Source organism: Aristolochia californica, unplaced genomic scaffold, assembly GCF_029961685.1.
Source record: "Aristolochia californica isolate CCGP_79_NKW_82.1479 unplaced genomic scaffold, dmAriCali1.0.hap1 SCAF_15, whole genome shotgun sequence".
Taxonomy (NCBI): domain Eukaryota; kingdom Viridiplantae; phylum Streptophyta; class Magnoliopsida; order Piperales; family Aristolochiaceae; genus Aristolochia; species Aristolochia californica.
Genome location: NW_027181826.1, coordinates 3398678 through 3412601, shown reverse-complemented (window position 1 = coordinate 3412601; position 13924 = coordinate 3398678). Strand labels below are relative to the sequence as shown.

Here is a 13924-nt window from a genome sequence, read left to right as displayed (position 1 = left end):
TGTCAAACTATATCAATAACAACATGGACTACAAGTGGTCTTCTCCCTTTCTTTATATTTTGTCTAATGTTTTCTCTTTTCTCCTATACCATAACATGTTACATCAAATCACATGTTGCCAGATTATCTAGCTAGTTCAACAATGTATAGAAATAATATTTTGAATTCCCAATCACTTTTCCTTTAAATGAGTCGATACTTTTTTCTCCACTAGTGTATCAACATTTTATTAGAGAATAAGAAAGCAAGAGAAGATAAGTTTGGGATGAGATTTGCTGAAACATTGAATTTGTGAGCATTTTGAAACAATACATGGTGACTGGTTTTATAAGTGAGAATCATTCACGTGTCAACGAAGCTCACTTAAGGGTGGGCATCGAAAACCCGAGGTTTAGGTTTTATCCCATAGGTCAGAGACGGGGTGGAAAAAAATTGGTGAGTTTTGGGTCAGGGTAAGGGTTTCTCAAAACCAAACCCGCAAAGAAGAGGTGGGGATGGTTGGGTTTACAAGGACGGGGCGGGAACGGGGTTGCGGTTTACAGAGACCGCGATCAGGGTGGGGTTGGGTTTTAGGTTGTAGTATTTTTTTTTTTTGGATTTGGGTTTTAAGAAATGTAACCTCGACCGGACCTATACCGACTCTTAAGTCTACTCATGGCACATGAATATGAATCTCATTCAGGTATTGAACATACCAAAATACACATGAATTTCGTATCTTTGAAATTATGAAGTAGAAGAGTGCAGCCAATAGACCTTATCCAATTTAAAAGAAAAGGTAACAATTTCAATGAAGTGGATCATTGAAAAAGTGGTCCTTCCTCTAGGCAATAGTGTGTTTTAAAATGACATATGAGAACTAGCATAGGGGTCCCTATTGTGTGGGTTCAAATGACATTGAAGAAAAGTAGAGGGATCCCTTTACACCGTCCTTAGGACCCCTACAATGTTAGAGCTAGGTGGTTCCGGCCCACCTGGGTTAGGTTCCGTCCACCCCTGGTCCACTGATGGGCTAGGTACTTGGTTTTCGGCACCTTAAACGACTAGTTTTTTCGGGTAGTATTGGCTAGGTATCTGACTAAGAACTCTGAAGTTGAGTGAACCTGAGCGAGAGTAATCTTAGGATGGGTTCCCTCCAGGGAAGTTGCTAGGCGTTTGACATACAAGACCTTTTCTAGATTCCTAAAGTATTCATTCATATTTCCCAAAAGACATCCTCACAAAACATCATCTCTCCATACAAAATAAGTTTCCACAAGGAAAACAAGTGAAAGCTCACTAAAGAGCCAATAGACACATGGAAGTTGATTAGCTATTTCTGATGGAGAGAGGGCTTTTTCCAATCCTTATCTTGATTTGCTTTATTTTTCTCCTATAAAGGAAAAAAGAAGAAAGGTATGCCAATTAGCTGGATGCGGCAACAAGAGGAAAAGGGGCAACAGATTTGAATCAGATTCTTCCTATCCTATCTGATGTGCAATGTGCCCGCAGCAGTACCACAAGGATCAAACTTGAAATGATTAACCATTTGTGGCTTAGTCCACTAAAACTAAGTACATTTCCAAGTCATTGGAAGGCTATAAATGCAGAAACCTTCTCTATGGATATGGAACACAACTTAGTCAATAGAAAAAGACTTGAAAGTGAAATCCTAACGAAGGTAGGCCCCAAATTTGGATTATGATGAACTAAATGACATGGACATGGATTTGAATTGTGTTCAATTAACACCCACTCTTTTTGTTACAGAGATAGAAATGTGCACAGACTTAGGATGCTTTGTGAGTCCTCTCTCACAGTGAAGTTGATCTCAGGCTTGGTTGACTCATTAAGTTATTGACTCTTCATTATCATCACCGTTGGGGTCTAGGGCCAAGAGCATCAGGCTTCTGAAAATAAGACAGTCACCATTCAGAAGAAGGATAACTAAAGTATTTCAACTATTTAATACGCTGAAGAAGGTAGACATAGGAGCCCCACTATAAGCTCCAATTTAGTGTAGACAGTGATGGCCTCTGGTTGTACCTGCCTAGGGAGTTCTTTCATCTCAGTCATCACAAAGGCAGTAAACTTTCTGAGCTATTACCAAACACCACCAACCACAACAAGGCGTTAAATGTCTCATTACAACTGAAACCTTCCAACCCAGTTTCTACTGAATTTGCATTCACACCAGGCTCTAGACTCTTCAAAGAAACTCAAAAATGTTGAAAAGTTTTGATCCTCAAAGAAACTAAAAAAAAAACACTTCCCATCAAGATGGTCAGTGCCACCAGTAGAACTGGGTATCTGCTGTCTAGCCTTATCTATATCTACAGAATGAAAAGGCCACCACCAGTTTGCGCTAGTCTATTCCTTGCAAGTTTACTAGAGACTATCATATGTAAAACTGCAAGAATGACTGGTCCATTTCAGTTGTCAATTTTTTTATCCTCTGGTAGGCTTGTACCAGCTGCATACTTTAAATCACTTCCTCTTACACACACCATGAGCTGGAGTATGCTCTGTTACACACCACATTATCAGCATAGGCACTACCTATTGGATAATTGATGTGGAGAAGCTGAAAAGCCAAAAACCTTTTTTTGCAGAAATATTTAAAGCCACAATATAAATACCCCAGTTGGGGACAAAGGGATGCCCACACATCTATCCATCCGTTTTCCAATCGACAGAAACCTCCAGTTCAGATACAACAAAAGCAGGAATTCCAGAGCATTTCTTCCTCCTTGTTTCTCTTTCTCAACCAAAATCCTATCAGCAGAACCCAAAACATGGGGGTCGACCTGCTGAAGATCCTGAATGTGACGGAAGTCGGCAAAGGGGAGAAGATCCTCGTTCTCTCACATGGCTTCGGAACAGACCAATCTGTTTGGCAGAAAATAGTTCCTTATTTCGTTAGGGACTATCGGATCATTCTCTACGATCTCATTTGCGCAGGGAGCGTTAATCCGGATCACTTCGACTTCGAACGGTACACCTCTCTCGACGCCTACGTGGATGATCTCCTCTACATACTGGACGCCAAGGGAGCCCAGAACTGTTCGTTTGTGGGTCACTCTGTCTCGGCCATGATCGGTATCATGGCTTCAATCCGACGACCCCAGCTGTTCAACAAGCTCTTCCTCATCGGGGCATCCCCGAGGTAAGAAATAAGAAACCCACATTCGCTCCGTGCCCGAACGGTACATAAACCCCATTTATTTTGATTTCCGAACAAAACAGATTCTTGAACGACCATAACACGAACTACCAAGGGGGTTTCGAGCAAGCAGAAATCGAGCAAGTGTTCTCGGCGATGGAGGCAAACTACAAGGCGTTCGTAGAAGGGTACGCGCCGCTGGCGGTGGGGGCAGACGTGCCGGAGGCGGTGAGGGAGTTCAGCCGGACGCTGTTCAACATGAGGCCGGACATAACGCTGTTCGCGTCACGGACAGTGTTCAACAGCGACTTGAGGGGGATACTGGGACACGTGAGGGTGCCCTGCTGCATCATTCAGGGCGACAACGACGTGTCAGTGCCGGTGTCGGTGGCGATGTACCTGAAGAACCACCTGGGCGGGCGGAACAAGGTGGAGATCCTCCGCACGGAGGGGCACCTACCCCATCTCAGCGCGCCGCAGCTGCTTGTTCGTGTCCTGCGTCGACAGCTGCCGAGATGACACTATGGTCCCGGTGATGGGGCCCAGGTGCGAAGTCGGGGCCGTCGACGTGGCGGATAACATCCTCCGACCTGTTCGCGGTGGGGGGAGGGGAGAGTGTTCGGTCTGGATATTTATGAATCTTTAATCAACGCAGCTTATTTTGTTTGATAGCTCTCACGTGAGAGAAACGCAAAGTGAGCATCTGTTTTGTCCTTTTGGTAAGAGAACAAGAAGTCAATTTTTAGCTACTCCCAGTTGCCGTGTTTCTGCGCTATGCAGCATAGAGATTTTACGCCCCCTGAAATTACATAATTGCCCTAACCGTTAATTTTAAAAGGAATTTTTAAAAACCATTTTTTATTTTTTATTTTTTAAATTAGAGATAATTACTTTATGATACAAATTGATACTAAAAAAATCTCATTCTTGTAAATAGTGTAGCTACTCTAAGGAAAAACTACATAGAGATTTTACGCCCCCTGAAATTACATAATTGCCCTAACCGTTAATTTTAAAAGGAATTTTTAAAAACCATTTTTTATTTTTTATTTTTTAAATTAGAGATAATTACTTTATGATACAAATTGATAATAAAAAAATCTCATTCTTGTAAATAGTGTAGCTACTCTAAGGAAAAACTAAGGACTTGTTTGTAATTTTTTTGTTTGGATACAATTCAAAAAAATTAAAAATTAATATTTTAAAATTATTTATTATTAACTCAATTATTTAAAGTTATTATCAATTAATTAAATTAGTTATTTTTAATTAATAATATATTATTTAAATTATTTACATTTTTAACTAATTTATTTATATTTATTAGTTTTGTTTTCCAAAATATTATTCCCCATATCTTTGTTACATTTTTCCATCTAAAACATTTTCTTTTTTGAGTTATGTATTTTTTTATTCATTTTCCACTAATATATTTTTAAGATGCTGTATTTTTTACGTAATAGAATTAATTGTTTATATCAAATATTTTATATTCATTTAATTATGATTTATTATAATTATAGTAATAATATGATTATATATTTTCTCATGTTTCTATATCATATTAGTTGATCTTTTTCTTTATAGTTATAGTGGTCTTTTTATTTTAGATTTTTTATTTATGTATGTTATATATTTAATATTTTTTTGTTTAATCTATATCTTCTTTAAATATTATATATAGTAATTTAAAATTTAATTTTTTTAATATTTTAAAAATAATATATTTAAAAAAAATTATGTTTTATTAATTTACTGTTTAAAATCATTTATTATGAAAAAAATGCTTTTTCGATTTTTTTAAATTCATTATTTTTATTTTATTTATTATTACTTATGCTAGTAGTTATCTTTCATTGAAATATTATATTTCTTATTATTAGTACCAAAATATTATCAGAATGTTGTACCACTAATTAAATTAGAATAGACACTAAATATACATTGATTTTTATTTTTGTGTATATTTCTTTTTCAAAATATTTTTATTTAATTTTCATTTTAATTTAATGTGACAGTTTACTTTAATTAATTTAGTTTTAATATTTTTATTTATTTTTATGTTTCTCTTTATAATCCAATTTATAATAATAACATTAAGTTTTAGACAAATAATTCATTTAATTACTTTTTTTATTATTTTTTTAACATCTTATCATAATTAATTTATTTCATACATATTTATTATTATTATTATTATTATTATTATTATTATTATTATTATTATTATTATTATTATTAGTTTATTTTGCTTATCTGATATTTTTTTATTTGGTTTTATAATATTTGCTTAAATGTATATACTAAATATCCCAACAATTATTGTAAACAAAAAGAACAAATTTGACTACAAGGGAAGGGAAACAACAAAATGAAAAACAAAGACAAAATGATAATAAAAATTATTTATTTCAATCACCACCAAAAAAAATAAAAAAATGATAATAAGATAATATAGAAAGCTATTGGGCCCATCACCATATATCCTCGATAAAAAATAAGGGAAGTTGTAGTTTGAATGTAATTAGTGCATTTGCAATTTATATTGTCAAAGAAAAGTATTATTTATATAGCTCAAGTATGTCGTTTAATTTCATTATTATTGAAAGGATTTAAATATTAGTTTATGTGTTGTTCATTTTTATCAACGTTAATGATATTATCATGATTTTTGAATTTCAGGAAAAGAATCATTACATAGACTCTACTTAAGTGGTACCTCTTTTACTCCATAAATTAAACGATGTGATATTAAGTACAACATCAAGGAATTTTACAAGATTCCAGGTGATGTGAGGTTTGATCGCTGATTTAGTCCTCTAATTCAATCTCCATAAACGAACTTGATTCAAGCCTTACTTAATTTGATGGATGTGTACTTACTCCCTTAGTTGACTAGCCTCAATTTTGTAGTTAGCCTCCACTCAGTGTTTGAGAATATTTGATCTCGTATTGTGTGTAGCTCCAAAGATAGTAACAAAGTAGCGACATAAATGGTTCTTTGTTGCTATGAATCTAATAGGTCTTCAGGTTGATTTGACACTTGAGGTGTAGGAACACAACTAGATTTTATTTTTTTTATCATGTACGTAGTTTATGACATTAAAATTTGGAAAAAATTTCTATCAATTTTCCCCTCATAGACGGTTTTTCCTCCTCCAAAGTTCTTCCAAAAGCTCCCAAAGGTTGCCTCCATTTATAAGATGGTGGGGGTGGTTCAACCACTCCGGCCGTTTTCGCTCCCTTATCTTATACTTCTTCTTTGACTACATACACAAGCAAGATGACCTGTTTTCTTCTTCCCATTAAAGTATGACACCCCATCTATCTATTTGACACGATGCAACTTTTTCCTTTTAGGTAAAGTTTTCCCACAATACCACATGTCATCTTATTTGTTAGGGTGAGACTTTCCTACAACGACAAGTATTACCCTACGCCAACTCTTTTGCTTGGAGTGATGCTTAGGTGGTCCTCTCCTTTAATTTGATCAATTGTGGCCCATGCAATTGGCTTTATCGTGACTGCTGATTGGGCTTTGATCTTAATAATCGATCCCAATTTTGACCAAAACTTTGATTTTGATTATTGACCAATTGTTTGATTAAACTTTATTTTAACCATTAAGAGTTTTGACTTTGACCATCAATCAACCAGTGATCAAGTTCCTTCAATCTTTATTGTTGATTAATGTTGATGATCTAGACCATTGATTGGAGATTTAATTTTGATGATTAAATTTTCATGCCAACATTTACTAATAGTAATTGTAGATTATTTGTAATATGTTGTTCAAATATTTTTACTATAACAATATAACAAAACTTAATAATCTACTAAGAATCAAGAGGAATCATTTGCATCTATCCCAACTCAAGTAAATAAAATATTAAAAATAAACATTTACTTAATTATAATCTCATATATTAATTTGTACTTTTTTTTAAAAGGAAACAACAAATAAGTCTATGAAAAGCCAAGAAAGTCAACTAACACAAATATTAATGACAATATGAAGAAAACCATGCAAACAAAAAGCTTCAATGATTGTGAAAAAAGGAAAAATTGTCATATATATCTTAGTAAATGTATTGTATTGTTTATATAAGGGATATTTTTTTTTCTTGTAGTCATTTTTTATGACATGGGAAACTCTCCCCCACTACCACAATCAAAAGGGAGATCCCCTTATCTTGAGGTTGCACTGTCAATTGGCTTAGAATCAACTTGTCTCGATTGTAATCTAAATTTGAGCAAAACTCTAGCTTTGAGTGGCTCTCATTAGCTTGAATAAACTAGGCCCAAGCCTTATATAGCTCGGTTTAATGACTCGTGAGTCGACTCAAATTCTTCTATAAGTAACATACAATGCTGCTTTTTTCTTATTAAATGATGTTTTGGTAAACTTTTAAAGTGATGCACATAAGAAGAAAAAAGTAGAGTTTTATGTGTAATGGGAGAGCCTTAAATGAAACAAGAAAAAAAATTAAACAAGTCAGGAATTTTGATGTTTGAACATTAAGGATCTATTTGGAACCCTCAAAAAAAACAAAAAAAAAATAAATGGGGAGAGAAAGTTATTTTCTATTGTTTGGCAATAGAAAATCATTAAGAGAGAAAATCTTAGTTAATAAATTTTCTCTCACAAAATGAAGAAATTTGGGGAGAAAAAAAAAAAGAGATAGAAACTTGAGAGAAATTTTTAATTATCAAAATTTTAAAATATTACTAATTTTCTGTGTGTGTCCAAACAAGAGAAATTATATTTCTCTTTCATTTTCTCTCTCATTTTCCATGGGTGACGAAACGAAAGAAAAAAATCTTTTTTCTTTTTTTTTTCTCTTTCTTTTCTTCCTTTTCTTTTATCTCCACTTCCTATGTTCCAAACATATCGTAAAGTTCTCTTGAGGCCTTTGTCCAATAACTTTGGAAATCAAAGACCATTAACTTCACGATTCGTCTTTCTTTTCTTTCTTGTCGTCTAATCAATTTTTGTCATCCACATAGGAAGTTTATTCATCACCTACTAGTTGTCTCCTTCCTTTCTTCCTCTAAGTAATCTTTTATATTTATTTTGATTTAAAAACTATAATACTATGTTAAAATTTTAATCTTTATTAACTTTTTAATGATAATGGAAGACACATCTTTTATTAAAATATCATAATATCAGCTTAAAATAAACTAATATTGAAAAGCATATACATACAAACCAAAACGTTAAGTAATATAGGTCAAAATTAGGTAAAAAAATCAATCAAAATTATCATTTATTAAAGTCTTAGGTGAAATAATTACTAAAAAATAGAGGGCAGGGATTTTGTTTTTGTTTGACTAGATTCGAATAACACACCCAAATCCAATTAAAGATACGACTACCTATGATTTTTTTAAGGCAAAACTTTCAACACCTAGATCTTGATTCTATTAAAAATATCATACCGATTCTTGAGTATGTTGTAGATGTCACTTCTTTTACTCAATCTACAAAGAAATCATGGTATCAAATCCAATTTTTGGTGGCTTGTTCTTCTTTATTGGCACATGAATGGCGATGAAACTAGATGTGAAATGAAATGATTGGAACCTTATAAAAAACACTCTCCTAAAATTTCATGAAGAGATGCTAATTCTTTTGCAAGATATAATGAAAAGAGTGATTGGACATAAAAATTCAGGTGTAACATAATGTCACATATTTTATTGTAATCTTTATTAAGTTTTTAATGATAATGGAAGACACATCTTTTATTAAAATATCATAATATCAGCTTAAAATAAACTAATATTGAAAAACATATACATGCAAACCGAAACGTTAAGTAATATAGGTCAAAATTAGGTAAAAAAATCAATCAAAATTATCATTTATTAAAGTCTTAGGTGAAATAAGTACTAAAAAATAGAGGGCAGGGATTTTGTTTTTGTTTGACTAGATTCGAATAACACACCCAAATCCAATTAAAGATACGACTACCTATGATTTTTTTAAGGCAAAACTTTCAACACCTAGATCTTGATTCTATTAAAAATATCATACCGATTCTTGAGTATGTTGTAGATGTCACCTCTTTTACTCAATCTACAAAGAAATCATGGTATCAAATCCAATTTTTGGTGGCTTGTTCTTCTTTATTGGCACATGAATGGCGATGAAACTAGATGTGAAATGAAATGATTGGAACCTTATCAAAAACACTCTCCTAAAATTTCGTGAAGAGATGCTAATTCTTTTGCAAGATATAATGAAAAGAGTGATTGGACATAAAAATTCAGGTGTAACATAATGTCACATATTTTATTGTAATCTTTATTAAGTTTTTAATGATAATGGAAGACACATCTTTTATTAAAATATCATAATATCAGCTTAAAATAAACTAATATTGAAAAACATATACATGCAAACCGAAACGTTAAGTAATATAGGTCAAAATTAGGTAAAAAAATCAATCAAAATTATCATTTATTAAAGTCTTAGGTGAAATAAGTACTAAAAAATAGAGGGCAGGGATTTTGTTTTTGTTTGACTAGATTCGAATAACACACCCAAATCCAATTAAAGATACGACTACCTATGATTTTTTTTAAGGCAAAACTTTCAACACCTAGATCTTGATTCTATTAAAAATATCATACCGATTCTTGAGTATGTTGTAGATGTCACCTCTTTTACTCAATCTACAAAGAAATCATGGTATCAAATCCAATTTTTGGTGGCTTGTTCTTCTTTATTGGCACATGAATGGCGATGAAACTAGATGTGAAATGAAATGATTAGAACCTTATCAAAAACACTCTCCTAAAATTTCGTGAAGAGATGCTAATTCTTTTGCAAGATATAATGAAAAGAGTGATTGGACATAAAAATTCAGGTGTAACATAATGTCACATATTTTATTGTATCAGTCGATATGTAATGTTACATATCAACCAAAAAAGGTTGATATAAAACTTTATAGAAGGGTTACTAAGTTTGCCCCCATAAGGGATGTAACTTGTAAAATCCAGGTCAAAATTCGAGACATATCAATTGATATTTGATGTCTTGGCACGACGAGCAACCACTACCTCCCCCAAGTTAGTTGTGGAGCAACCACAAGGACATCCCTACCCTATGGTTTGTACGAATGACGAAGTATTTTTTATTTTTTTATAAGTAATTATTGTATTTTTACTAATTAATTTAGCTAAAATGACATTTAGGTAATTTTAGTTTTTCAATAATTCTATGTAAGCCTTTATTTAAATATCAAGGGTATGAAGGCCTTTTTTTGCTATTTAATGTAAAATATCTTAGTTATTACTTATTTTTTACTTATCACCGTTTTGCTTTCTTTAGAAGTTTTTGCATTATCGTGGTGGATACAAGCATCCGTGCCAACTTGGACTCGGGCACCTTATAATACAAGGGTGAATCTGAACTTTATTCGATATTTGAGTTGACCCCATTGAATTGTTAGTTCGATTCCCTCTTGTATTATAAGGCGAGTTCAAACTTGAGTCACCTTATTCAAACTTATGGGGAAGCAGGTTGTTTCCCTCAAACGGGTTGACAATTCAGTTTTTACTTGAGCTCGACTTGAGTTCAAACTTGGAATAAGACTCGTTAAGTATCACAAACCAAGTTAGAGATTTTCCAAACTCCATTGCCACCTCATGAGCCAACTCTTTCGTATATTTTTTTAATAAAAATACCATTTAGCCTAATTGATTTCATCATTTCCCTCTTTAGTTGGTTGATAGTTGTTTTTATTTACCTCAAACTTCAAAGAAGATTGATCATCCAACCTTTTTGGGTCATTCAATATTCGATGTTGCTACTTCCAATGGAATAAACATTATTGATGGAGAAGTTTGCTCCTTCTATTAGGTTTATTAAGTTGGTTATTGTATATTAGTATGCCTCATTATAAAGTCTTCGACTCCTCTACGCGTGCAATTCAATAAATATATGTTAAGGTGGAGCCTCCTCGAGGTCGAGCTTGAACTCCTTTAAAATTTTTGAGCTCGAGCTCATTCAAACCTGCACTAGTTCGAACTTGATCGACTTCATACCACCCTTAATCCCTCTTGCCCTCTTACAAGTAAATAAGGATTCATAAGAAAAAAAATTGGAGAGTAACTCTTTGTGCGAAAGATATTTGAGAAACAACATGAATTCCATGGTAAGGAGAAGAGGGAATCAGAGTGAAACAAAAATCACTATAAGAGGATTTACAGATAAAAAATCAGCAATTTCAACTGTTAATCGGGTGTCTTGAATGCGATTACCCGGTTCAGATCCGTGTCGGGACCCGATTAAGTGATTAAATCGGGAGGTCTCTGTTAGGAGGTTTTTTGAGTTTGAGACGTCGAGATTTGGGGATTCTTTGTGCGAGAAAGATGGGTTTCGTCGAGGGAGAAATCTGAGCTCGATTTTGTATGCTTGAAGTCGCAAAGCTTCACCCTTTTTCTCTTTCAGTGGATTCTCGTCTCCTCTCGTGGATGTAGGCTGTCGCCGAACCACGTAAGATTGTTGACTCTTGTGCTGTTGTATTGATTTACTGATATTTTGTATCTATTTTCGATTTCTCTCTTTGTTATATGCTTCGAGGTGAATACTTTGGTTTATGTGCTCGGATTTGGTCTCTCCGTTGTAACATCAACAAATCCAGAGATCAGGTAAAAAATCTGGCCATATTCGATTGAGTGAGAATCTGAAAATCATTCATCATTCCTCTCAATCTTGGTAAGTCCCTGCTCTGAACCTTTGGTCTCCTTTCTCATTCTATCCACTCTACCCAAGGTAAGTGTCTCTAAATCTCAATCTCATCAGGAACTAGGGCCGTATCTGCTTTCAGGTTGTCTTTCATTAATTCTTCCAGGTCAATTTCTCTTCAATAACTCTAGTAGTATCTGATCTTCTGCACACGGTAAGTCATTCTTCTTCCTCCACCTTCCTTCTTTCTAACGACAACAATCCTTTTCTGGCATGTACCTTACCAAAAAAAAAGTGGAGGGGAACCAAGGAGGCCCCGAGCTTAGGGAAGAAGACGAGCGAGCGTGCCTCATTTGCGTCATGCTCGCCAATATTCTCCTACGTACTTAGCCAACACCCATTTGTTCTATTTGCTTGGTTCACTTTTTATACCTTTCACTTCTAACTTTGTAATTCTTCTCTTATTTTCTCCTGGCGTACCACACTGGTTTCTCTCTGGTTGGGATGTAAGCAGATCCAAATATTATCTGGAATCAAATCCAAATCTGAATTTTTTCAAATGTTCGAGAATATTATTTCTAATTACAGTTCTTCTATTTACTTTTGTTTAAGGTTTTCGGCTTCGAATAGCATCTGGATGCAGATATTATCCGACATTATCTCGATTGTATCATCTCTAATCTTTGCTTTAAATCGTAGAAGATATGATCCCCATTGTTTGATTTGCCGTGTCTTGACATGGACTAAAGCGCTGTAAAAGGTGATTAGAAGAACCTCTTCGTTTCCGCCTTACATCTCCGAAGCAACCATACAGTAGAGCATTTACAGACACAACAAGTGAATATTCGTATTTACTTGACTTTTAATTCTTCCCATTGCGTATTCACGCTTCAAAACGAGAAGAAGCTACCGAATGAAAATATCAAATTACTGAAAATCTAAACTGAATCTGAGCTGCGTTTGCCGTTGAGCTACAAAAGCTCCTATGACTAGCTACTTAGGAAAAAAATTTCCCAGTTAATAAATATAAAATCTTTATACTCACTAATGCATGTGGGATTATCCTTTTAATACTCTCCCTCACCCCTCACATGTAGGCACGTGGATAATTTGGGGATAATTTGGGTAGAGGCTTTTCACATGGTGGCACGTGAATAATTTTCGGTAGATGCCTACATATGAAAACCTTGCTCTGATACCATGTTAAATTTTGGGTAGAAGGCCTTATCCCAAAATGACTAGCCACTTAGGAAATATTTTTCTCAGCTAATAAATACAAGATTTTTATACTCACTAATGTATGTGAGACTATCCTTGTTTAGCCCCCTCCATCTAGGGGTGGCTTCGAATTGAGCCGGCTCGAAGTGAGTCGGATCGGTATGGATCGATATCGGGATCGCGAGCGAGCGGGATAGCCGGAGCCGGAGCGAGAGGACCTGGTTTTCCTCCCCCCTCGTCACCGGCGACCCCTCCCATCGGTTGTTGTCACCGTCGCAGTTGTTTGCCGGCCGTCTCTACTGCCGTCGCAGCTGCTCGCCGGCCACCTCTATGGTCGTCCGTTCGATTTCTTCCTCTCCTCGTCGTCGCCTCTTTTTTTGTCGCCGCCACTCCGTCATAGCTGTCATCCCCGACGATAGGTCCTCCTCGGCGCCGTAACCCCCTTCCCTCCACGTCGTCTCGGGGGAAAACCAGAACCTCCCCCCTCCCTCGCGCGATGACGATCTCGCACGTGCGAGATCATAAGTAAAAAAAAAAAAAACTTTTTCCTCTGGAAAAATTTAAAAATAAATTTTATAGAAATAAGTTTCTATAAACTATTAGTGTCTCATTTTTTTAAACATTTTTCTAATTGAAATTTTTATTAAAAATCATATAATTTTCTAAGTAAGATTTTTCATACCAACATGGGGTAAAAAACTGTATAGAAAATTTTTGAATAAGTATTTAACAGTTGATGTTGTAATACTTTTAGCATGAAGCAATTTTCATTGCAATTTTGTGTTTGATATTTTATTTAATTAAAAATTTATCGATAAGTATAATAATATATTAGATTGATTATTAATTTTTATTTATTTCCC

General features: G+C 34.4%; 1 protein-coding gene across 1 annotated transcript; it reads left to right on the top strand.

The window, feature by feature from the left end:
• The first annotated feature begins 2665 nt into the window (after positions 1–2665).
• Positions 2666–3932, top strand: LOC137952161 (probable strigolactone esterase DAD2). Its single transcript, XM_068799229.1, has 2 exons — positions 2666–3145; positions 3226–3932. Exons 1-2 carry the CDS (start codon positions 2775–2777, stop codon positions 3659–3661), a joined length of 807 nt encoding a protein of 268 aa, XP_068655330.1. The 5' UTR covers positions 2666–2774; the 3' UTR covers positions 3662–3932.
• The last annotated feature ends 9992 nt before the right edge of the window (positions 3933–13924 follow it).